Genomic DNA, 26,887 nt, shown 5'->3' with positions numbered 1-26,887 from the left:
TTTCAATGAATTTCCACCATGATTTAAACTTTGATGATGTCAAGGATATTTGTAAGTTAAAGATACCAATAACAGTATCTACATCATATGCTAGAGAGAGGAGGGTAGAAGAGAGGGGAAAAAGAGAAGAGGGACAAGGATATGTATTTAGAGAGAGATGATGTTTAGTGGAATGGATGTTAAAATGTGTTTTCTTATGCAATATATTCAGTATCAAGTAAGTAAAAAAAATGTTTTGGTTATGTGTTAGACATTTGAATGTGCTATTTTTGCTTTATTGGTTAAATGTAACATATTTCCCAAAATGACATCCATTGGGATGAAAGGTAACAGCTTGAACTCTATAGTGTGTGTGAGAACCTGCAGATACTGAAACTGAATTTCTGCTTTAATACCGTGGCAACTCATGCTTCTTAGACAATAGAAGGTGTCATGTGAAACTCTGAACTTTTACTTGTCACACCTTAATAGGAGAACACCTTCTACTGTTCTAAACCCACTAAGGATTATACCTTGCTATTGAAAAACAAGAAGTTCCTCACCCAATCTCTACTTTCACACATGGGAGAAAAATTGGTTTCAAATTTACTATAACTCAAGCCATTAAGGACTGAATTTGTCCAAGATAACACCTTAGTTTATACTCCAGACATTGCCAGTGTAAACTTTCAGTCTTAGGTGTAATGTACTCCATATGCTTCACCGTACTGCAGAGGCAGACACTTGAATCTTTCATGTTTGAGTTAGCTCCTGTTAGTCCCAAATTAGAGATAGCACAATGATACAGTTTTGAGTAATAGTTGTTATTTAAAAAGAGGAACAGTACGTAGTTTCTAAGATAAAGATATAGCAAAGATAATCCATGTATTTGACACAAGCTACTAGCCAATTGAGAATATGTATTGGTTATGATTATAATAATGGAACGAAGTAGCATGTAGATAATTTATTCAAACCACAAAGACTTTTCTATTTCATAGAGCATCTTTTAAATGTATAGAAATAAAATATTATTTAATGAAGAGTTTTGTCATCCACCCCAATTTCTAAGTTTTATATGCTGTGAGTTTTTTTAAATCATATTTTAACGCAAAGAGAAAACTCAAGGGAAATTTGTGCAACCTAAATGTATGATCATCATACACAAAATATTGATAGAAGTAAGTTTTATTTTTCATTAGCATATTATTTTGCTCATTCAACAAAACATTTATGGATTTTTGTCCTAGGACAATATGTTTCAAGATATTAGAGTGTTGATTGGGGGGAAAGTGGAATGAATGGCTAGATATAAATAAATACTCCCAAATTTTGTTACAGGGGCAGTTTTGTTGATAATGCAAAATCCTCAGGACTAAGGATAATGAACATTATAATAATGATTATAATATCTATCATTTATAGACACACTTACTAGACGTAGATGACTTGCTAGTTTATATCATTTGTCAACATGAAGCTATATAGACATCTTCATAGCTGGTTTGACTCGGAGGATAGAATGTCGGCCCAAGGACTGAAGGAATGGGTTACATTCCAGTAAAGAGCTCTACCTCGATTGCAGGCTTGATTCCCAGCCCTGGTCGGGGCCTGTGTGGGAGGCAGTCAGTGTGTCTCTCTCACACTGGTGTTTTTATCTCTCTGTCCCCTCCTCCTCCTCCTCCTCCTCCTCCTCCTCCTCCTCCTCCTCCTCCTCCTCCTCCTCCTCCTCCTCCTCCTTCTTTTATCTCTCTCTCTCTCTCTCTCTCTCTCTCTCTCTCTCTCTCTCTCTCTCTCTCTCTCTCTCTTCAGAGAGAGATGAGGATAAGGAAACCTAAACTCAAAAAGGTTAGCCTTGCCACAATTAAAAATCTAGTAAGCTACAAAACCAAGACACAACCCAAGGTGTCATTTCCAGAGTCTATACTATGGACTGTTACAGAGTGGACAGACTGATTGAAAATATAATACAAGAATACAAAACCACTGTCATTACATGTAGACACAATGGTTGTTCTAATTCCAAATAAAATTGGGAATGAACCTTTGCTCTAAAGCAAAAATCAAAGCTAAATATACAATAAACAAAACTGAAGCTAGGCTGAACATTTTTTCAGTTAAATTTTCTTTGCAGCTAAGTTGTTATACTTTCCTAATGTGATATGGCAGCTACGTGAGAACTAAAGTCTAATGAAAAAGTGAAACTTGCAGATCTCAGTGCTCTGTTGAGTACATTTATTGAGTGCTCACTCTGTGCCAGACACTATGCTAAAAAAAAACACCAAGATTAAGACACCCGGAAGACTCAAGGAATACAGGATTCAGGGGTGTGAGTGAAGCCTATTGGTAACAAATTTGAAGTTTGGCATGGCAGAAACATTTACTGCTCACCAAATGGCCTTGTGCTCCAGAATATTTTCCAGTCCCTTTGTGGGTATATGGCTTTGCTCTGGTCTGCAAACTATGAGTTGAAATGACATGTATCAACTCTGCATCAAAGTATGAAGATCGGGTATGTGACCCTCCACCTCTTTTACCCCTGCTGTGGTATTTGGGAGAAACATGTTGAGATGACTAATTCACAAGATCAGTTACTGCCTGGTGAGCCAACCATCTTGCATCAGATTCTGCAGGAATAAGGACTAAACTTTTGCTAAGGCAATAAGATATAGAGGTTATTAATTCATTGTGACAGCATTGTATAGTCCATCATGAATAATACACATGGCTCTTCGTTCTTTGCAAAGGCTGTTGCTAAATGAACTCTTTCAAGCATATCAGCAGTTAATGAATGACGATGCTCCTGATACACAGAGGAATAACTGAATTTCTTCAAATAGGATGTTTTGCCACTCCAGGAATTTCCTGTGTTTCCTTGAGGTCTTGTTCTGGAGGTTTCCAGGTGTGATACCACATTGTGAAGCTCCTAACCATGAGGTCAAGAGGATCAATTTACAGAGATATTTCAGGCCCTACATCATTTTGACAGGTATATATGTAATTTGGTACATATTTGTGAGGGGGGGGGGATAAAAGAGAAAAAGTTAAATGACATCCTCAGATCAGTACTGTACAAGACAAATATAATGCAAGCCACATATGTAATTTTAAATGTTCTTGTAGCCATATTAAAATGTAAAAAGAAAATTAATTTTAATATATTTTAAGTCCAATGTATCCAACAATTATCATTTGACATGTAATCTCTATAAAAGCCTATTAATTCCACATGAAATCATTGAAATCTGATGTGTGTTTTCATCTGAAAGTGCATCTTGGGCTCACCACGTTTCAAATGCTCAGTAGTCACCTGAGGTTGGATTTGGCAGTACAGCTCTAGCTGTGCCAGGTTTGTTTTGCGTGAGCTTGTGTTAGGCATTATGTTAGACACACTCGCAATATTGTTGAATTTATTCATTATAATTATTTTTAGAGTTAACAAATGACTGCACTCAGAATTGAAAATGACAGAGCTAAGATTAAGTTCCCCTTTCTGCCTCTGAGATGGAACAATGCTTTGGGAAAATGGTGGGTTCTCTGCAATCCAAGTGAGAAGGGTGAAGCCTCCAAATAAAGTAATGGCATTGCGGATGGGGCGCAGCATGGAGTTAATGAATATTAAAGAGGTGTGATTGGGACTACTCTACTTGATTAACTGACTGCAAATGGGAAGGATAAGGAAGAAGGGGCTTGTTGAGGTTGTGTTCCTGCTTCTGACTTGAGCAACTCAGTGGGCAATGACGTTGTTTGGAGAGAGACTGACATGGGACTTGTTAACATGAGATTGGGTTTTAGTAATTTTTGATGACTAGAATTGCTAGTACAGGGCAAGGAACCTAACCTGCTTTTTTGTTTTAGCCATGACTATGTTATATTTGGTCACACATTTCAGATGATAATGATTTAACACCTGCTAACCATTTACAAAAAATGATGAACCACACATAAATTGGCAAATATTTAATATTATTACAGAAAGAACACTGACAGCTAAGTCAACAAACTCACATTTACAGTATATACCTTTTACATACCTTGATGTGCTTCTTTACATTGTTTTTCTTCTTTTAATCATTGTTGTTGAAAATATTACATACGTCCCCTTTTTTCTCATTGATCTCTTCTAGCCTGCCCCGCCAAACCCACCCCAGGCCTTCACCACCCTATTGTTTGTGTCCATAGGTTATGCATATATGCATACAAATTCATTGGTTGATCTCTTCCCACCCACCCACCCTCCCCTGCCTTCCTTCTGTGGTTCAACAGTCTGTTCCATGCTTCTATGTCTTTTTTAAAAGTACTCATTCAACTTTTTCACCACACATGCAACACTGGACATTTTTGCAGAGTTGTATTATTATGTTCTTATCTTTGTTCCTATAAGAACAATTCCAGGCCCAGATTATGCCACCTAGGTCTGAGCCATCTGCCTTGGTGGGATCTAGCAGATGATGGTATGTCACGCACTTAGGAAAATCTGGTCTTATACATCCCAAGGGACTCAGTGTTTTTTTCTGATCATATCACATTAACTATACATTGTAGGATACAAGATTTTTCTGGAAACAAAATGGAGTAATCTCAGTATCTCATAAACTCTTGACATCTACTACTAGTCCACAGACAATAACTGTGATGGGGAAAATATTGTAATTATCCTGGAAAGGCATAATTGTGCTATTTTTATTTCTGTATCTTACAATATGAGTGAAATATTCTTAAAGTTCTCTGCAATAAGTAGCGGTGTTATAGTATTTATTTATGAGTCAAATTTATTTAAATTGGCTTTGAATATGTCTTCATAGAAACATTAACCTCAGTTAATAATTGGCTTTGAATTGGCTTTGAATATGTCTTCATAGAAACATTAACCTCAGCAGCACACATAATCAACTGGAGTATGTTACCTGCAGAAATGCTGTGGCCGATCACTACAGGTGCTCTAGGTTGGAAGGAAAAACTGTCAGATTTCTCATTACTCATGCAGCTCATTTTCAAGATCAGTAGTAAGTTTTACTGAATTTTATAACATATTCTAAAGTTATTTAGACTTTTTCAGTCATGCTTCTATTTTCCTATTAATTAATTACTTATGCGCTCAAGTTTTAGTCCTTAGAAACATTGAATGGACCAACATTGTTCCTGAACTCAAATTATGGGCAAGGGTCTTGCAAAATGAATATGCCAAGTAAGGAAAAGAATCTTCTGTAGCCTCTCTAAGTTTGAAGAGGCTTCATCGTAATATTCACACCCTCTTACATAGTATGAAAGAGCTTCGCTTTGATCACGGGTCACCTTGATGGTGGAAAGAACTGTTAGCCAATGCTAAGAGGAATCGCCTTATCCTGGACTCTTTAACTCAGAGCTGATATTTCTTCTGAGTTCTGGTTAGGGCCTGACTCTACCAGAAATTCCCTTGCGCTTTGAAGTGCTCTAAGATGCAATTGGCCCAATACTGTTTTTTCTCTCAGTGACTGAAAACTGTTGAAAATAGTTTTTTTCCCTTCCCATATACTATTCCCCTAACTTAGCAGAAAGCATCCTCTAAAAATAAATAAAATGTAGGAAACAATTGACTACAATGAGTTTCAGGTTACAGATTTGTAAGACAAGAAAGTAATGATTATTCAGAACTTCAGACATTCAGTAGCTTGCACATGTCCAAGGCATTGATCAGATCTTTACTTTAGTTGCACATTAGGCATGTGTGATTAGTTGAAACTGTCTCAGAAGAGCAGTATTTTGTTATTATTACTTTTATCAAAAATATATATATCTTTAAAAATAAACCTTCCTCATGACTTTTTTTTTTAATTCCAATTAAATTAAGACATGCACCTAGGGTCTTTTTACCATTATCATAAGTGTATGTAAGTTATGAATTGCCTATTTATATTATTAAATATAGAATTATTTACCATATAGTTAAGTTTATCTTATTTCTCTGTCTTTACCCTGTCAAACCTCTCTGGTTTTCTCTGGCCTATTCTGTCCTATCATCCTTCTGATTTTGTAGGTCAACTGAGACAGAAGTAGACAGTTGTAATTTTTTCATCCTGTTTTAGTCCATTTCCATATGGTCATTGCCTTGTTTAATAATACTCTGCATCACTTCTCAAAATCTTTTACAAATCCGAAATGAATCAAGGTACTAATATTAAACTCTTTAAAATATTTTGTTTTAAGAGTGAATGTATTTGGCTTTAAGTTTGCACTTTGTTTAGTACTCAAATATTCAAAAAGTTCCCTTTTCCTATGAACAAAGATGTTGACATCAAAGACAGCTGGGGTTTCTTTGCTGAGTCTGAATCATATAAAATTAGTGTGTGTAATTAAACATTACGAAGGAGTTATATTAAAACACAGAGGTTCTCAGGGATTAAAATCATAAACCCAGCTCAAAATCAGAGCCACTTTAAGAATAAAACATGGTACAAATTGATGAAGCATGAAAAATAAAAACATGTAAGAATAACCTTTCATAGTGCCAAGATTATAGTATTTATATTAAACACTTCAAGTTGGAAATCTTAAAACAGAAGACTACTAAGATTTTACCTATAATTCCTATCTTTAGTTTCGATTGAGTTTTTGTTCTTTGAGACTTTTGAACTTGTCCTGAATTCAGTCCATTTAGAAGTACAGTATTGCTTTCTATAATATGGGAGAAATAAATGGTTTATTTCCCTTATATTATGGATAAAAATTTAGTGCTTATGAGTTTCATGGTATAGAATCTATAACGTATTTTATATAAAACTGTCTTCAATCAGTATGCCTGTACATCTTATAATCTTATAGTTAAGGTATGCAAAGGAGTCAATTGTCAACTGTAAATCATTGAAATGCAGTTATCAATAAAAATAACAAGGTAAATGCAAATGAAAATACAGAAATTGAATGTAATTAATCCCCACATACATCATTATAAGGAAACTTTGTTGAATATTCTAAAATTAAAACACGTAAACCAAAGGGAGTTCAGTTAGAAGTTTTTGAAATTTGAGAGGTTGTCAATGTCTTCCTAATTTTAACACTCCCCACCCCCACACACACATACAAATAAGTAGAATTTTATAAAATGTATATAGAAAGCAACTGGGATTATGGAAGATTGCTTAAATTTTGACATTTTAATTAAATCAGTCATACTCTATACTTCATGCTAGTTTTCTGAAAGTTATTTACTATATTGTACTTGAATTGAAACTACTGAGAGAAATCATAAATCTAAATGTAGGAAGATAGAAATTAGAAAAACAAAGTATGTTGGATATTATTTTATACTTTTCAAAAGTAATATTTAAGTATTCATTTCTTCTAGTATATGTAGAAACATAACAGTTTTAAGTACCAATTAGTGTTATGTAAAAATAATAATTTATTTGAAAAATCAGTAAAAGTATATAGAATCAGTAAATAACATGTGTTAACCACAGCAAAATTATTCCTCAAACTTTATAATGCTCAGTACCTGGAGAAAGGCAATTCCTTAGTTTTAAAAAAATGAAGTGCATCATAAATAACAAATTATAATTGAGTATTTAGCATATTTTAATAATGTCAAAATTCTTTAGTTCATGAAAAACAACTGGACATAATTTATTTCTTAGAGAAATATAGCTGAAATAATATTTCTATCCTCAATAAAACCTTCAGAGACAATTCAAGTTTCAATTTAATTTTTCATATTTAAATTCACATATTGTGACTACTATATGTTAAGGTAAATTTATCTACCTGGTAAAATGCAAAGTAAAGTTTATAATATCTGTGGCTAATGATCATATTTAATTTTAAATATTTTTGTTTCCATCAAACCTCATGTCATAAATGTACAGAAGAATGGCAACTCAAAAGAATCATCATGATTCTTAAAATAAAATTTAAATATAAATTATTCAGATTGCTTAATTTAAGTTCTATTCCCCTTAAAATAAAATAGTTTTAATTTTAAAAATCTCTGCTCTTACTATTGAATATCACTTCATTTAAACAGGAATAATAATACATATACACACTTAACAAATTTAAAGAGCATATGTTTAAAATAATTTTGATTATATTTCATACAAAAGATAGGAAGTTTACATTTTGCCTATATTCAACCTCTTGTTATAATGTGCTGCTTAATATCAAACCTTGGATAACATGCTGCATTAATAGAACATTATTCAGGAAAATTCAAGCATACTGTACATATAAGATAAATGCTATGCTACATATAGTTTAAGTGCTATATAGATTCTACAGTAACTTTTGTGGGATTTTTTGCCCCATTCTTCTTGATACAATTAGCCTATGTAGGTAAAAGTCAACTTTCAACATCAAATTTGTTGATATGAACATAAAGTAGTTATGCTAGGGATTTATCCTGTTCTTACATTTTTCAAAACATTTTCTATGGCCTACAAAATAAAAATCAATATTTTATCTTATTCCAAATATTCTAAGACATGAAAATTTTGAAAATAACTTATGGAATAATTAATATATATATATTTGGCAATTCAAAGAAAGAAGTCATATTTAGTTTTGGAATATATCAGGACCCCTTTTTTATTCCTTTCCTCTGGAATCACACTTTTTTCTCTTCCAAATAACATTTTCATTATATTACATTTTCTATTAGAAATCTGGACATCATAATTCTTACTGGTATTACATATTTTGGGTCTTCAATTAAAAAAGAATATTTCTGCTAGCTTTGTTTTTAGTTGTGTGCCTTCCAAAGATACTCCTTCCCTTTCTAACCTTTTCTAATTTTCTTTTTCCCCAGATGTCCACCCCCACAGTTCCAGAATCTGGTTGACTAGGGCAGGTTGTACAGAAACTTCAAGACATGTTGTTAACATCTGATGCAGTGAGTGAGAAAAAAGCAAGCAGTCACCAGACAGGTTCAAGGAAAAGTGGCAACTCCTGAAGATGGAAAGTTTGTGTTTTTGCTAGTTGCTAGTTACTTGCAACCCACTGGCTAAATTCATATCCATTCACTTCTGAATCCCCTGCTTCCTCTAAACCACTATAATGCAAACCAAACGGACTTTATGGATTTTTTTTTATTGATGTCTGCAGATCAAGTGTATCTTTAGTTAGTCTTGTCTGACGTTTTTCCACAATGCTTTTAGTAGAGGGCATTATAGTATGTAAATATTTCTGGTTACTGTTTATGGAGGTGGTTGCCTAAATTTCTCTATGGATAAAGCCTTTAATGCTTTCACCCAGAGTCTATGGGGGAGACACCCGAGTTTGGGAAGTTTAGTGTTGCCCTTTGTACTTCAAGTTTCAATATTAGGGCACATATTGAAACCATAAACACAATGAGAATTCAAAATATATTCCGACGATATTAGAAGACTATACCTCCTTTTTCATCCTTAAAGAGCCAAGGGCATGGGGAGTGGCAGGAAGAAACATTCTTAAGATCTAAGCCCTGGACGCCATCCTGTGAGTGCTTAAAACCCTTAGAAACGTGCAACCTGCAGAACACCCCCCTTTGGAAGTCTAAAACAATATTAGATTCCCAAAATATCGGCAAAGAAAGTCTTACCGTCAAATGCTTGCAGCAGGTTCCAGCTCAGACCCAGACTGAAAAGCTGAGCAGCTGGTGAACAAAAGTTTTAGCTTTTTTTTTTTTTTTTTTAACGAAGTCTGCAAAACTAATTTCCCTCAAAATAGGGCTCAATTTCCGTTAAAGAAAGCAGCGCTTACAAATCTCAGAATTCCTGATCACCCCCACCCCATCCCACCTCTGAGCAATGGAAAACAATTCGAACTTTCACACGGATGTAAGGGTTTATTGCGAAGCCACTACTCCGCAGTACAATTTAAAAGAAAGGGAGATAGGTTGAAGCCGGAGGGGCTGGGCCAGGGAAAAGGTTCTGTCTGCCTTGGGGACACTTCTTAAAGATTAATCAATACTTTTTTCCTAATTCAAACCAGATGGCTGGCCTAGTTTGCTGTCCCCATTAATCCCATTAACAACTTCAAAGAACGGGTCCCCATCCTCTGGACACGTGAGACAATGAAAATAACGGGGCGCTGCTGGTGGCACATTCGGGGTCCCAGGCTTGGTAAGTGAGCGCCTAGATTCTCCTGATGCGACATGTCCCAGGCTTGAGTTGACTGTTCCTGCAGCTCATTACGCGGGGTGGAGGGGTGGGGGAGGGCCTTGCTCGCCTTGTGTAAACGACTCTGCCCCCAGCAGACAATGTCTCAAGCAAGTGGCAGCATCAAAGCCCAGCTGATGCTCGCACTAATTCACTGGTCAGGTTTTCTCGTTTTCTATGATGCAGGCTTAACCAGGGAGATCTGAAGCCCCTAGGGTTAGTGAACTTCGGAGGAAATCGAAGTGTAACATTTCCTAGTAAATGGACCACGGCCGAGGTGGGGGAGGGGGTGCTATTAGCAGATTCGTTTTTGAGCGGCAGACAGCTGATTTCTGGATGGAAATGAGGAGAGATGGGCCGGCTCCTAAGGGGAAAGATGACATGTGCGTGCCATCTACACGTCTCCTGTGATCAGGCCAAGAAAGCTTTGGGATATTCCTGACCCAGGAAAAGTTACTGGTGGAAACTCACCGGGCCCTGGAAAGCAGGAGGAAAGAGAGCCCACCAGGCACCGCCAGTGAGGATGCCAGGGCTGGACACCTGCAGCTGCTACTGCCTCGTGTTGTCCTCCCACACATCCCGCACTCATCACGGCCCTTCCGCCCGCGGGGCGCATTCCTGCAACCTGGGTCCTGACGTCCGAGCCCATTAACAAGGCACCCACAGACACCAGCTGCCAAAAGCTAGGTGCGCCACTGCGCCCAGGGCGGGAGATGAGAAGTTGGAACGTTTTCTGGAAGCGCGCACCCATCTAACTCTGATCTTTCCCCTGAACCCTAGTGGTCCTTTCGTGTTCCTCAATAGCTAGGCGCAGCCCTAGCTTGCCTGCAGGTGACAGTGTCCCTGTGGCGAACAAGACACCTTTCCCGAGCGAAGTGAGCGGCGGGCCCGGGAGTGCGGGGTTGGGCCTGGCATTAGCGCCGCGCCCGAGCTGCGGGCGCCGGGAGGGAAGAGCAGCTGCCGCCGGGCTCGGGTGGACGCGCTGGGCGCGCCGCTCGCAGTCCCGGCGGCCGGCAGGGGCGGACGGGCGTGGACGCTGTGTGCGTCCAGCAGCTTTAGGAAGTGGAACTGGAAGCGCGTGGCGCAGACTGAGCGGGAATTTTGGAGGCAGTTTGCATGTGGTCAGCGCCGGGCTCCTAAGCCAGCCCCCAGCTCACGTTACACTCTATTTATAACCTCTCAGAGCCGTTTCCCCCTGAAAGCAGTTCCCTGGGACCACCTTCTTTTGGCTTCAACCTCTCCTACTCTTGACATTTGAGTCGCTCGGAGGGAAGCTCCTTCAGGTCCGAGTGTTTATATGTAAAGGAGACCGGCCGCTAGGGCTCGGGACCGGGACTATCCCAGCTCTGCTGAAGCGCCAGTGGCGATTGCTCGGGGAGGGGGAAAGTCGCAGGGTCTACTGTGAAAAGTGACAGAGGGTGGTGGCGTTTGCAACCTTCGCGAAGTCTTCTGCCTGGAACCCAAGACTTGCATGCTATGGAACACCCGCTCTTTGGCTGCCTGCGCAGCCCTCACGCCACCGCGCAAGGCTTGCACCCGTTCTCCCAGTCCTCTCTCGCCCTCCATGGAAGATCTGACCATATGTCCTACCCCGAGCTCTCCACTTCTTCCTCGTCTTGCATAATCGCGGGATACCCCAACGAGGAGGGCATGTTTGCCAGCCAGCATCACAGGGGACACCACCACCACCACCACCATCACCACCACCACCATCAGCAGCAGCAGCACCAAGCTCTGCAAACCAACTGGCACCTCCCGCAGATGTCCTCCCCGCCGAGCGCGGCTCGGCACAGCCTCTGCCTCCAGCCGGACTCGGGAGGGCCCCCGGAGATGGGCAGCAGCCCGCCGGTCCTGTGTTCCAACTCTTCCAGCCTGGGCTCCAGCACCCCGACCGGGGCCGCGTGCGCGCCCGGGGACTACGGACGCCAGGCGCTGTCACCCGCGGAGGCGGAGAAGAGAAGTGGCAGCAAGAGAAAAAGCGATAGCTCAGGTAAGGCGCGCCAGGCACCCTGGGCAAAAGGGGCGGGGAGACGTCAGGGAAGATGCTCTCACCAGAGTGAGGAGGCAGGGAACACGGTACCTGTCTTGCCCTCTCTGGCTCCCCGCCGCATTCCGCGGGGCTGCCTTGGTCCTGTGATTTGGGGACACGTGTTGCTGAGAGGGTAGAACTGCGGCCAGCAGCACTAAGCTCTCCAAGGTTCAAACTAGTTTACCAGAGGGTTGAGAATAAACAGGACAAGTGACAGTATGTGAAATCGATTGCAAAGCGTGACCTTCCATCTGAGAGATGGGGAGGGGAGTGGACCCTGGGATGCAGCGTCCGCTGGGCACGCCTGCGGGCGCCGCTCCTTGACTTTTTCCCCTGCAAGTTCCCGGCTCTGAGTGGCTCGATTTTTCCCATCGTTAACTGGATTTCCAAATTATTGCACAATATTTGGAACTTGCAATGGAACTTGGCAGAGCGTATGAGAAGAAAAAAAAAGTTTTAGATTTTTTTAAAAAAAATTCTGATTTCAGAGTTCTTTAAATAGCACCCTTTTCTAAATGGTAAACATTTCCCTTTCTTGTGGAAAAAGATATAATCTAGGAATTCAGAAGATTTTAAGGAATGTGTCAGAAAATTGTTAATAAATACATGCTCAGACTCTTGAAGAAATACGAGTCGTAATAATAGTTGTATTGTGGCACTGACTAATCTAAAGAGAGAATCCGAGTTTTAAAGTGGAAAGTAGCATCCTCCTCCAATGGAGAATTATCGGAGAAAGTACTGGGAACTAGCAGTAGCCCCAATTGTGCTGGTTTGCTGCATCCCTGAGGCCGGGGTACGCGAGGGTGCGCGGTAGAGGCTGATCTTCCCGGGGATACGTTGAGTAGCCACGCAAAAAGGGATGCTGGAAGGCACAGCCTGCCAAGGAAATTGTCACAATCCAGAGAAACAAGTTTTCCAGGCAACCCTCAAAGCCCTTAATGGATGTTTTACAATGAAGCGAGTTGTGAGGTTTCTTCAGTAGCTATAGCGCCGCAACCTGCCATCCATCTTTTCGGAAAGTGTCATTTGTTTAATATAATATTTACGTATTTTCTCCCTTTGAGGAATTGGTTTAACAGTTCTAGAAGGCAATTCAAGACATTGGTTTGAAAGACTGGGAAAAAGTCTGTATTTTATAATGCTTTAGGTAAGATCCCCCATAAATGACAATGAGTGCCCACATGATTTCATTTTTCCTTTGCAGCAATGCTGTCAGTTGTTCTTCAGGATGAGTTATGGGAAATCTAACCTTTACTTTCCAAGGTCAGAGGTAAACTTTTAATACTGGGTCGCAAATTAGTTTATACCTAAAGAAGTTACCAGTAGTATCACTAATTATTAGTAGTTGTTACTAGCCATAAGTGAAACTCTCAAGACAGAGTTCTAAGAGGTTAATCATAATAAGAAGGCTTCCATCTTCATTATAAAAAAAAGCAATTTTAGAATGCCGTGATCTGATCAGACACAGCACTTGATATCAATATAACTTTTTTTGGGAAACAGATTCCAGTTCAGATTTGTCAGCTCACTTTTGCAGTTGCCGGAAGCTCTTACTGTTCGCTTTACTTTCTGCAATGAGAAATCTACGCAAGAGATTGTTGTGTCTTATGCTTCCTGAACTGAACCACTGCACCTAAGTTGCTTAGGGCAAACAGGACTTTCATATAGACACATGTTATTTGGGTTGGGAGGAAACAGGGAAAGTGGGATCTAAGCATCTACTTCCCTTAATTATTTTAATAACAACTTTAAGAAAATTGGTTATATTAATAGTTCTCCTCTCCTTTGGTGGAAAATAACCATATAACAAAATAAGGTTATTTTCACATGTTGAAGCTAATAGAGTGCAGGAAAAATCAACAGACACAAAAGTTAACATCAGCTACATAAAGTATTGACAGATTACATCTTAGGTGGGAACTACAATTAGTCATCACCAAGGATAGAATCGCTGGGGAGTTAGAATGAGCATTTTCTTTGATGGGATCTTTTGAAAGAAATGTTGACTAGTTAAAAGGAAGTATCCCAATAGTTTCCAGTTAAATATATGTATACTCATTGAAAATAACATTTAGTTTGCCAGTTTCACTATTTGAGTTCATTTATATTTGTTATATCTTAAGATAGATTTCAGTTCAAGATATCTTTCTCCTGTGATGATATTGCATTTGGTCTTCCATAATTCATGTTCACAATTCTTTTATTTTATAGTATTGTAAGGGTATCTTGTCCTAGCAAAAATTAAAGTGATGTAGAAAATCACTATAATTCTGATATATTATTAACACGTCTCATTGCTTATAGCGCAGTTTTATTATTTCATTATTTCCAAAGATTAAATTAATTTCTGAACTTTTGCAATTTTTAAATTATATTAGATAAAAGTCATATGTCTAATAGAGACCATTTATATTTTGTTAGGCAGTTTATAATAACTATGTATTTATAGTTCAGAGTAAATGCAGTACATAAATCCAGTGCAAAGTCGGAACCAAATTCTGTGTCCTTGCATCTGATACCCAGATATCTTGTATGTGTGCATGACCGTGTGGAATTTTAATAGGATTTTAAGCACCAGAAAATATTGAAAAACAACCCAAATTTTATCCATTGTAATGATGCTAAAACTACCATATGTAACACTTACCAGCATGCATTAACACACATTTCCCATCCCAAACACACACATATACAAGCTCAAGAAGCTTAAGGATCTAGAAACAAATATTTATGGACTTTATTCTTCCATTATAATTTATTGACAGTTGAAAATAACCAAATTTAATAGAAAAGCACACTGTTATTTTTTATATGTGTTGAACATTTTTTTGCAACTTTGAACCTGCTCTGCTTTCCAGTGTTATTACCAAAGCCAACATCTGCCACCTCTTCAAAGGGACTCTTAAAAATCGAAACTTTACAACTGTACTTAAAACAATCTATACAAAGCAGGTGATTCTGAAAAAAAGTCTATAAATAGGGTGAATTACTTGGCTTCAATTACATTTGATTGTTTGCCAAGCAATGTAGTAATAGGTATAAAATGCCCACTAGCAGTTAAAATAACCCAAGTAGATTAATCAACCTAACTTTAGCTTCTATGAAGATAATACACAATATAAACATGTAAATATTTTCTATTCAAATTAATTGAATGGATATAAGTATGTTTTTATACAGAATTAAAAATTTTATATAAAAAGAGAATGATTTGGGGATGTGGATTTTATAAGGTTTTGAATCATATTAGATTCTTGTAAAATGATAAATATTTTATTTATAGTTACAAGATATAAAACATTTATTGTCAAATTATGTCTGTCATATGCCTGACTATGCAGAATGACAAGAATCACATTAACAAGCTGGAAGTTAAATAAAGAGTAATATCTTACCTACCCTAACTTTGGTATTCTATTCTAACTTTTTCTAGATATTCAAACATTATGTTTTCTAAAAGGAAAAAAAGTCACTTTACCATTCATTTTTGTGTTACTGATTATGTTTATTTTTTAACATTTGCTTTAGAAGTTTAAAAAATAGTCCATTAGATCTTGGTTACCATAAGAAAACATTGAACAAATTAAATGTTTAAAATGTATGCAATAAAAGATATTTTTAGTCTTTTTCTTGCAATGGTAGATTAATTTTAGGTATAAACATTTTTAAATGGTGACCTGACATTAAAAAACCTAAGTACCACTGACCTATATGCGTCTTCTCAGATGATTATACTAAGAAGTTAAGAGTAACATTAAGATGTTTTATTGTTGAAAATCAGCAATAAATTAATTATAGAAATAGGAATAGTTTCAAGTTCTGTGTAAATATCTTTATAGTTTATTTGAAAAGGCAAAACATTAAATGTAAGGCATGACACTTCTACAACTTTCATTTGGGTTCAAAACTCAGTACTAAATATTGAAAAAATTTAATCTTTGTTTATAGTAATTATCAATGGAAACCACTATGTTGGCATCCTGTAAGCTTACTTACTAAAAATAATAATAATATATTTTAAGCATTAGTTTCCCTCTGTGTTTAAAAACATAGACCCTTCATCACAGCATTGGAATTTATAATAACTTACAATATTTGTTGTGTGACCTAAAGAGTCTCAGAAATTAATTTTAAGCAAAAATGAAATAGTAAAAGAGATCAACTTCTTCCCTTAGATTCAGGAAAATTTGAGAGACTAATGCCATATTTATTCAAGTTAACTTTTTTTTTTCCCATTTGAGCTAAATTGTGTAAGAAATACCCATATATAAATACATACTTGGCCTGGTAATGGTGACAATTTTATTCATTTACTATATTTAAAATGGCAGCTGGAAATACAAAACAATGATGTGAGGGCTTTGTAGATTTCCATTTCAAATGAGAAAAACCAATATAATACAATAATGTATTCTAGTTTTTGACTCTGTTCACTTCAGTCATTTATTTCTAAAATTTCAGAATGGGTCTCCTTTCCAAGCATTGCTATAATGATCACAAACATCTATAAATGATAAATTCTAAAGATGAAAAAATATTAGGAAATAAAATACACATAGGAATTATTTAGTATTTGTTGAGTATTAACTTTGGATGATTTATCTCTCTCAAATTTTCTGTATTTTTGTCATATTATTTTTTGTTATAAAATATTTTGTAGGTAAAATATATTAGCATATGAAATGAAACTACCAAGCGTAGCATATTTACCTCTGATTGTAATCATAAAATAAGAAGGATTAATTCTTAAGTGGCCAGTTAAATTACATTTCCTGGATTATGGTGTTGGTGTGATTTCAAAGGTTCATTAAAAAAAGATGAAACACAAACAAAGGCCAAAGTCCACAATTTAGAAATTGAGGTAAGTCTGATGTATTTAATCAACAGAACGCATTCTATTATCACAACTTATTTCTCTCTATTTGTGTTGTAGTCATTAATATGGTTTAGTCATCACTAATAACCTTTTTGCTATAGTTGTAAAAAAAATGAAGCACTAATGTGTGTTTTTTCTATTTTTGTTATGATGCTCTTATGACTATTTCTTGGAAAATTTTTTGTCAAACTGAACCTCCCAAGTTAACCTGGAGTACCACAATAAAGAAAGTTAGTGGCAACATTCTCTACACTACTCCCTAAATGATAGTCATGGGTGAGGTTCAAAATCCAACTGGATAAAACTTTGCAGAATATTTTATTTCTCTCATGGAGTGAAACTTACAATGGTAACGGTTATTCAGGTCTCAATCTTCAATTTGCATGACCTATGTTGAAGCAAAATTAATTCAAATCTGATAACCTTTCCTCTATGGTTTTCTACTTACATTATAAAAAGGGATTTATTTTCACTTTTAAAAAGTTATGCTAGATGATATTTTATGATACAAAATAATCAATAATATATTTATTGAGTCATTTGTGTAAATTTCAAACACATTGATTTTTTTATTTCAGAGTATTTCCAATTAATGCCTTTAATGCATTTTAACTAAATTAACAGAAAGTTACTTGGTAAGAGTAAACGTTCAGATGTAATTGAATGGGTCAATTATTTTTCCTCTATATTTGGAATTTTAAAAATATATAATAAAAAGTAGACTATTATTCATTAAACCTTCATTAATAATGTTACATTTTCCACAGCACTTTAATATTTCTGAATTTATACATGTTACCATCTATAAATTTGGTACTATGTATTGGAATACTTATTTTTATAAGATTCTGAAAATACTTTATGATATGTTCTTTGGTCTCTTACATGTGCATGTGAACAAGAATAATCAGGTAAAATCTGTATTATATGTATGCATTTTTGGAAAGGGTTTGCATGAGTGAGAGGAAAATTCCTTAATAATAATTTTGCTCTCTCTCTACTATATAGATTTAAAATTTAAAAATTGGATCTTTAGCTTATATGATATTGCTATGCTACTTTTAAAAGCTAGCATTTTCTTAAAAGTTTGATAATTCTAAATATTTATGTATTTTGATGACTTAATTCTTATATCCTTGGAGTTTTTACTTTTATCACAAATATAACGTGTTTACTAGGTAGTACTTGTAGTAGTAAAACCATTGGGGTTTTGACTAAAGATTTAGATTCAAAATTTGTTTCTCTTCAAAATTTCATAGAAAAGCTTAATTCCAATGTTTTAAATGTATTTAAAAATCCTATTTTTCATAAGTTTTCTTTCTAAAATGTTGTAGGTTTGTTTCTTGAACCTAGAGAGTTACACAGATTGAAATTATGAGTATAAGGTGTCTTTTCTAATAGTTTTTCATTTATCCTGTGTTTTATTAGAAAGGGTAATGGTAAAAAGGGAGAGAGTTGTATTAATGAGAGCATACATTTAAAAGCACACTTTAAAATAATATATTTACGTAGAAATACACATACTAATAGATAGAATTCCAAATTTAATTGTTTGATAACAGATCATCTGAATGAGAGCATCCACCTTAAACACTGTAATAGGATGTTAGATATTCTAGCTGCAAAATAAAATATTAGGCTTGAAGCACACACAGCTGTGTGGAGAGTCCAACTGGATGAAGCTGTAATCAATGATAGTCATTAAAGTCAAACATGCACACTCTCCTGCAGCTTTTGTTTTCTTTTTTCCCCTCTAGCTCATTATTCTCCACATGCTTCAAGAGCTTCCCATAATACCATAAGCAAAAAGCTCCAGTTATCTTTACATGACTGTGGGCAAGAAAATGATTAAGATGAAGTCATTGCTCAGGCTCTGTGGAAACCTAGAGGCGGGCCCAGCTTAGGTTGGTGGATGCCAGTAGAATTTTAAAGGCCTGGAATTTTACTCTTTGAAAATATAGCCTTCAAGCTTTGCCAGAAATGACACCCAAATAAAAATTTATTTTTGCAAAGTGATAGTTATTTGCAAATGTAGTGGTGAAATGTACTCAGTGTCTGTAGAGATGGCTTCTTACACTGCCTGGACTGCACAATAAACTTTTGGATGATTTTTCTTAGCCTCTTGAAAAACTAGCAAACCACACTGAGGTACACTCTTATTTGTTGAACAAAATAAAATGTTCCTGACTCTTATGAAACGAACAATGAATACGAAGTAAATTTTACAGCTGGTTGATTTTATTTTGATAGCAAAATCATATGGTTCAGTAAAATAGAATTATACCATTAAAAATTTAGTGGGAACTAAATAGATAAATGTATCTTTGATTTTGTCAGAAACCAGTAATTTGACAAATGGCTTTTACATTTTAAGAATCCTGTAAAGAGAACTTTATTACTAACTCTATAGTTTGAAATTGTGACATCTCTCCTTATTTAATATTTTTCAAAAGTAAAATAAGCTCTCAGTGTGTTTACTGTTTTTCACGATTAAAATCTTTGCAACTACAGGTGTAAACTGCATTTGCTTTGTTATACTTTTTTCTTATTTGAAATATAAATGGGTCTGATTTCATTAAACTAGGCAGCATGTAGATGTAAATTATAGAGATAGAGTAAAATGTCAGCAAAACCAGAGGTTAGGCATCCAAATCTAAGGGCCTGCTGCCATTCACATTTCTAGGATTACCATCTTTGCATGTCTACCTTCAAAATTCAGGGAATTGTAGATACCTTTTCTTCCAGAACTATTTTTTGTTTCTGGAAACAGAGCTTTATTAAACTTCTTCTTGGATGTCCAGATGCTTTAGAAAATTAAAAGAAGCAGCACACTATTTTTTTTGCATATTTAGCCATTAGTTGATAAATCATGATTTATCTTATTTCTTAGTCATTCTATCACACAAGGAAATAGGTGGCACATGCAAAGGTATAATTTAATGATTATTTGATGGTGGATAGCACCTAGCAGAGCAACAGAAAATGGTAAATCACCCAGGGACTGCCCACAGTTGGAAAACATTAATGTATCTAAACCCGAGGGGGTAAGGAAGGGGAGCTTTTTTAAAAATCCAGAATCCAGTGAGAGGCACAGGAGAGGGGCCTCCTAGGAACGTTGGGACCTCAGGTGGAGGATTGGAGCTGATATCAAATGTCAATCCAGTCATCTGTCTTCATGCCTTCCAGTCTCCTCCTATTGCCTCCTATTGGCCAGATGCCATCAGAAGACAAAGAGGATGAAATCCTAAAGGGATACAGGCCTCTGAGGAGTGGCCAGGGTAGATCTAGGAGAACACAGCGTCTCATTCTGTCTCTTACGAGCTGTGATTTAACTTCTCTCCACCTTAGTTTCCAAAAAATTATAGTGAGTTAATTAACATAAGTTACTGAGAATAATGTTTGCCTCAGTAGGTGTTGTAATTTTTGTCATGTATCAATGTAGGAGCCATTATGTTGTGGGTGTGCACCATCTGAAAGCAATTTCTGTCTATGTTGCCTCTTTATTTGTTTTTTACTACTAATAGTGCTATACAAAATGTTGCCTGCTTAAAAGACCGACAAAGATTTAATATAATCTGTAACTGTCCCTCGAATTACTAGTATCATGCTATTTTCCTGAAATGTAGAGTGAACTCTAGTCCAAGTTGTGTAAAAGACTCAAGTTGCCTTCACTTAATCACCCTGAAGATTCCCATTCCATAGCCTCTTTTGCTTGGGCATCTCCTAACCTTCTTTCCTGAGTGTACCCTGCCACTTCTCTATCAAACACCTGTTTTCAAAAGAAATGGACAGAGCAGCATTTAGTCAAGAGGGAACAGAACTTCAACAGAAAGGATTTAAATATGACAGTGAAATTTTAGGTCTCTGTTTCAGCTGTTACTTGGAGGTTGGGTGTTACATTTTTCTGCTGCGCTATAGAGTTTATTGCAGAAGGAATTTACGTATCATAGCTCTTTGTTATTTCTAGTGGTTCCATTTGGAGAGCCTCATGAATGGCAAATATGCAAATACCACTTAAAATGTATTTATATTCCCCACAAAATGCATAAAAACCATTTTAGTTTGATAACAATTTCCTTTTTCAAAGAAAATAACTTGTTTGTGTATTTATTTATATTTAACAACCTGTTGAGAATTATTGCTTAAGTTGAGGCCAGAGAGAAGAGCAAAACTCACAAATTCTGAGTGATTAGTTAGTTACACTCTATTTTTTTATTGCTTAAAGTATTACAAAGAGTATTACATATGTCTCCTTTTTTTTCCCCCGCCCTTGACAATCCCCTGGCCTCCCCTACCCCCCAGTGTCTTATGTCCATTGGTTGTGCTTATATGCATGCATACAAGTCCTTTGGTTACCTCTCCTACAGCCACAGTTCAAAGTGGGCAATTCAGAAATGTATTTCCGAGACATTTTAAATTATTACAGTGATGGTCTGTCGCAGTTGCTTTTGCATACACAGTAGAATCAAATGCTGTATTAAAATTGTAGATGCCGAGTTAACTCTCTCAAAGCTCCTGTATTCACAGTGATTTAATCCCTAAAATTAGAGAAATTCAAAGGACTCGTGATTGCTTGACTGCTAGATCATGGGAGGGAGTAGGGAAAGGGGTGCAGGAATAACAAAGCACTGAATGTTCAGTAATAAACAGCAGCGACAAGAAGGACCAAACACCAACTAGGCATTACTCTTGGATTTCAGGGTAGGCTAATTGTGTTAAGTTGTTTTTTGTAATAAGTTGTAATCAGTAATGTTGGAACAGATTATTTGAATCAGAATCATTAAGACACTAGAAGAGACCCAAGGCATCACCCAGTTCAATGACTGTATTTCCTAGAGGAGAGAAAGCGCCCAGAGAAGTTAAGTAATGTCTGTCCATTCAGCCAAGTAGTGGCAGCTGAGCTTCCATATCCTGACTTCAGCCTAGTGCCCTTACAAGGAAAATCTCATAAAATATTTTTAAACCTTAAGGTTTTAGTCTTCCCAATAAAAATAAATTTCAGCATCATTTAAAATGTTGGCTACTGCGTTTGAGGGAATAAAGTGCAATTTCACGAAGTGCTTTACTTGGGTGTAAACTACCTCTTTCTGAATCTGACTTTATGTCCTATTACCTCAGTAGTTTTTCATTCTTGTTTTATGAATATGAACACTGTGATACTTTCTTAGCTTCCATTTTCCAAGGACACAGTTCTTATTTTCGATTACCAATGTGCCTGCATATTTTTGACACCTCATACAATAACTATAGAATTTTAGTTTAAACCAGAGTTTAATATATGGCAATGTGCACATGGACTTTGCTGTATTATATCAATAAATTATATATACTTTTGTAAACAGAATCATATTTTGGGTAGCCATTTGTGAAGTGAAGAATATGTTACCTGTTTTAATTTTTTAAATTTAATACACATAAATTTAGCCAAATTGAGATTTACCTATAATGCATTTGCTTTTTTGTGTTCAAAGTAATAAATAGCAACAAATAAACAGCTATCAATTCTCCCTTGTCTCAGGTCATTAACTTTATCTCCATTGTTAGATAAGTATTGATCTTTTAAATTTAATATAAAGGATGGGGCAAAAGTACATCTACAGTTTTTCAAATGGAAAATAATACAATAATTAATAAATACTAATACAAATATAAGCTGTGCCACCCACTCACAACTGTAAACCTGCGTTTGCCCACCCTGTAATCTCCTTACACAGAAGATACTAAAAAATATTAATGCTTGGCATTTTGCCTTTGCTAACCAGATGTGTTTTTCTTGTTTCTCCTGCTTTCCTACCCACACCCATCTTTCCCACAAACTGTAAACATCAGACCCATCTGCTCCTCCCCAAAACAACGAACCATATAACATCTGGAACTCTCTTCACACTGACCTATCATGCTAATTCCAGATCATTACTTCTCACTAAAACCTCAAAGCACAAAATTAAACATGAGAAATACAGTTGGTTTTTCCAAGAATTTTTCTTTTTTGGCAAAATATCATTTTATTTCCAAAATAATTCCTCATGTACATAGTTAATTTTAATTTACATTCAAAAGGCCTTCATATTAATGGTCTCAAATGATGATTTCTTCTTTTATACTCAGGACTTAGCTATGCTGTTTCTTCCAACACAGCTCAGCCCAAATCCATACTATTGCACATCCTTCTATATATTTCTTCATATTCCCACTTTAATGTCTCTTGCACTTATTTTGTTTTCTTCCCAGGTCCCCTGTGTACTGTCTTCTGAGTATCTTTATCTCTTTTCATTCTTCCCTAACACAATTCTATATTGACTGTAAAGTAAAATTTTGACTAATGTCCATCAACAATATATTACTAGATTTTACTTGTATTGATTCTTGTATGCAAATTGTGTTTAATATCAAACATACATATAAAATGTAAGTATTATATAATCTGATATATAATTAAACATATAATATAATCTCATATATATTAAATTTATAATCAGGTAAATAGATAGATTTATGGTAGCACTTTCCTGGCAAAGCATTCTTTTATCCATTCTTTTATCGTGTATGTGTTCTTATACTTTTTAATGTGGGTACTTAAATGTATACAGTCGTAGCTACATATAAGAAGTTTCCCACAAGATTTTCCACATTTCCCCCCATCGACTAAAGAACATTACTTACTATCTAATTTCCTTGGATAAGAATTTAGGGCTGTAAATTCATTGGCTTTCATCTATAATCTCCCACCTCAATCTTTAAAGGTTTTATTGACTAGCAGGGCCAGTTTTGTTGACATTGGTTTTAACTAATATTTCTTCAATAAAGTTGTTTATGTCTAACACTAGAAAACATTTTTATTTTGAGAAAATTATAAATTGACATGCAGTTGTAAGACATAATACAGACGAATCCCATATACATTTTACCCAGTTTCCCGCACCCCAATGGTTATATCTGGCATAATTATAATTCAATAACCAAAACAGGAAATTGATACTGGTATAATCTAGGAAACTGATATTGATACAATCCACTAACCTTAATCAGATTTCATTAGTTTTACATGCATGCGTGTGTGTGTGTGTGTGTGTGTGCCTTTAGTTCTCTGCTATCTGCCAATTTATTTTGTATTTTTATCCCATAGCCTGCAATATATATTTCTTTTCTTTTTTAAAAAATATATTCTATTGATTTTTTACAGAGAGGAAGGGAGAGGGATAGAGAGTTAGAAACATCTATGAGAGAGAAACATCGATCAGCTGCCTCCTGCACACCTCCCACTGGGGATGTGCCTGCAACCAAGGTACATGCCCTTGACCAGAATCGAACCTGGGACCCTTCAGTCCGCAGGCCGACACTCCATCCACTGAGCCAAACCGGTTAGGGCATTTTTCTAATATATATTCATTATTTTCATTAAGATCTTGCTTGAGACACCTTCTCAGGTCTGTGCCTCCCTTCTCTTTCCAAATTAATGTCTATAGACTGCATAATAATACACTTAAATTTTGCCTGATGGTTCTCTTTGCTGTTCCTATTTCAGGTCTCTAGTTTTGATTTGAATTACATGCAATCCTAAAGGAAAAGTCAGTGTCTTCTTTTTCTTTTAGTGTGATATCCAACATTGGGATCCTATTTGCTACCTAGAAAAAGCTTCACTAATGATGAATAAGTGATCTGTGTTAGGGGTTTCCTGAGACTTTTAGTTCCAGGCGTCCAGTAGTAGGGCAAATTCAGGAGATTCTTGAGCAACCCATAAGAGAGTTTAATGGATATCTAGCTTAAGTAATTATCTGTGTTTGTTTCTGATTAATTTTTATGGATGCTTCCTAAAGTGAAATACTTGTGATTACATGGTATATATTTATCACTTCTGAAAAAACTGGACAATAATTAATATGCATTTACTTAAATAACTTGGGTACTGGAAATATCATGGAGGAACACTGTGAAGTATATAATTGGCTAATCACTATGCTGTGTAACTGAAACTAATACAAAATAATATTGAATATAAGCGGTAATTTAATTTTTTCAATATTTTTTTGAAAAAATTTTAACCGTAACAGTTGGAGCATATCTGAAAGTAAAATGCAAAGAGCATTATATTGTAAAACTTTTTGGCTAAATGCTGCGTTTACTCAAACAAGTGTTTACTTAAAATACATCCATAGTTCTGCAGAGGTCAAAGTGCATCCTAAAATAATTATTAATGAAACATAATCTACAAGCCTGAGATTTGGCTAGTTATCAAAATAACAGCAAAAGATAGACATTTAATTATTGATTTACATATACAATATTAAAATGAAGTAAGACACAATATAACAATGGATGTAAATGTAAAAAGATGGAACTTTGGAAGTGGGAAAGCAAACAATGAAAGCATATTAAAAAATGTAGGGTCAACTAGGGAGATTCTTCCAGGCCTCTTGAGGAATAGGGAGGAGAACATTTTTCTGGGAACGGGTGGGGAACATGCCAGGAATTAGGCTAGATTTTCCGGGGGAAAGTATGAAAACATAATAGAATCAGACAGGGGCAATTAATGATAAAACATTATTAACTTTCAAAGCCTCTCAAATATGGTCTCTGGTATGAATTCCAGAATTGCAAAAGTCAGGTAGTTGAACAACAGAAGAGCCTATTAGGAGAAATTTTTAATTTTCTGAGAAGAAAGTGAGGATAAGTGTTCCTTTGGCATTAGAAAAAGAGCAAATGCAAGGAAGAGTGAAATATATGGAGTCTTATGTCTACAGTGAAACATCTGGGTCTATTTGACTGTGGCCATATATTACACAATGAAGTGCCACAACCACAGAGTTTTGAGTTTGTGGGAAGTACGAGGACTATTCATTAGTGGATTCATTTTTAATAGAGATTAATTGGTAATTAATTGATGATTGAACTGCTAGTGATTTGTGGGAGGAAAGGCAATATTAAGTTAAGCAACGATATCACTAGATACATTCATGTTAGAATTTATGAGTTGAGGATGTACATTCAAGTATGAAAATGTAGAAAATTGTTAATGATTACATTTAGGCTATCTTAGGACCACACACACACACACACACACACACACACACACACACACACTACACACAACCAAAGGTAACTCAATGTTTTACAGAGATTTTGGAACAGAAGAAGGCCAGACCAAATGTAATTTGTAATAAAGTTCTATTGGCAGTGTAGAAGAGTGGGTAAAACATTTTAGTAGTTTACAGTAGGTGAAATTGATGATTTACTTTTATATTGATAATCTGCTCATATTATATTGGTAGTCATTGGCATATAAATGTGTGGATGTGGTAACCTATTAATAGCAATCTTTTTTTTTTTGCTTTAATTAAATGCATCTTAGTTTTTCCCAACTGAAAAAATACTGTACCTTTTTCATGGATACAAGTAGAGATAAGAGGTTATTTATTTGTTTATTTATTCATTTTTACAGAAACCACTTAGAAGGAATAGTCTGCATATGCAAAGCATCTCTTTTTTAAAAGCATTACTAAGTATGTTAGTTAAATGCAATCACATAGTTAAATGCATATTGGTGCATAGTAGAAATAGGTGACTTCCAAATTGAATGTTTTTACCTTGAAAGCTCAGGATGTGAGAAAACCAAACCAAACCAAATCAAACCAATAGAAAATGTAAATGTTATTCAAAGTGGCTGGAATAAAGTGGATCCTTAATTTAACTGTGTCCTAATGAGGTGCTAACCTAGGGAGTAGCTGCTTCAAAGGGGATTTGCAAGAAGAAGTCTGATTAAGGGATTTTCTTCATGAGGTGTTTGTGTTGTTCTCAGATCAGATATATATTCTGTCTCACATTTTCTCTATATTTCTAATATTTTTTAAAAACTCTCATTTTACACTTTCTAATGGAAATACACTTCCTTTTGAA

At 35.8% G+C, this 26,887-nt stretch overlaps 1 protein-coding gene across 1 annotated transcript in view; it reads left to right on the top strand.

The window, feature by feature from the left end:
* The first annotated feature begins 11,486 nt into the window (after window positions 1-11,486).
* MEOX2 (mesenchyme homeobox 2) overlaps window positions 11,487-26,887 on the top strand; it is a 63,809-nt gene continuing 48,408 nt past the window's right edge. Inside the window, exon 1 of the mRNA XM_081102415.1 lies at window positions 11,487-12,078. Coding sequence (XP_080958541.1) covers window positions 11,565-12,078 — 514 coding nt within the window. The 5' untranslated portion in view covers window positions 11,487-11,564. The remainder of the gene's footprint in view (window positions 12,079-26,887) is intronic.

The sequence above is a fragment of the Myotis nattereri genome (assembly GCF_964212035.1).
Source record: "Myotis nattereri genome assembly, chromosome: 11".
In the NCBI taxonomy this organism is placed as follows: Eukaryota; Metazoa; Chordata; class Mammalia; order Chiroptera; family Vespertilionidae; genus Myotis; species Myotis nattereri.
This window is presented reverse-complemented; position numbering and strand designations above follow the sequence as displayed.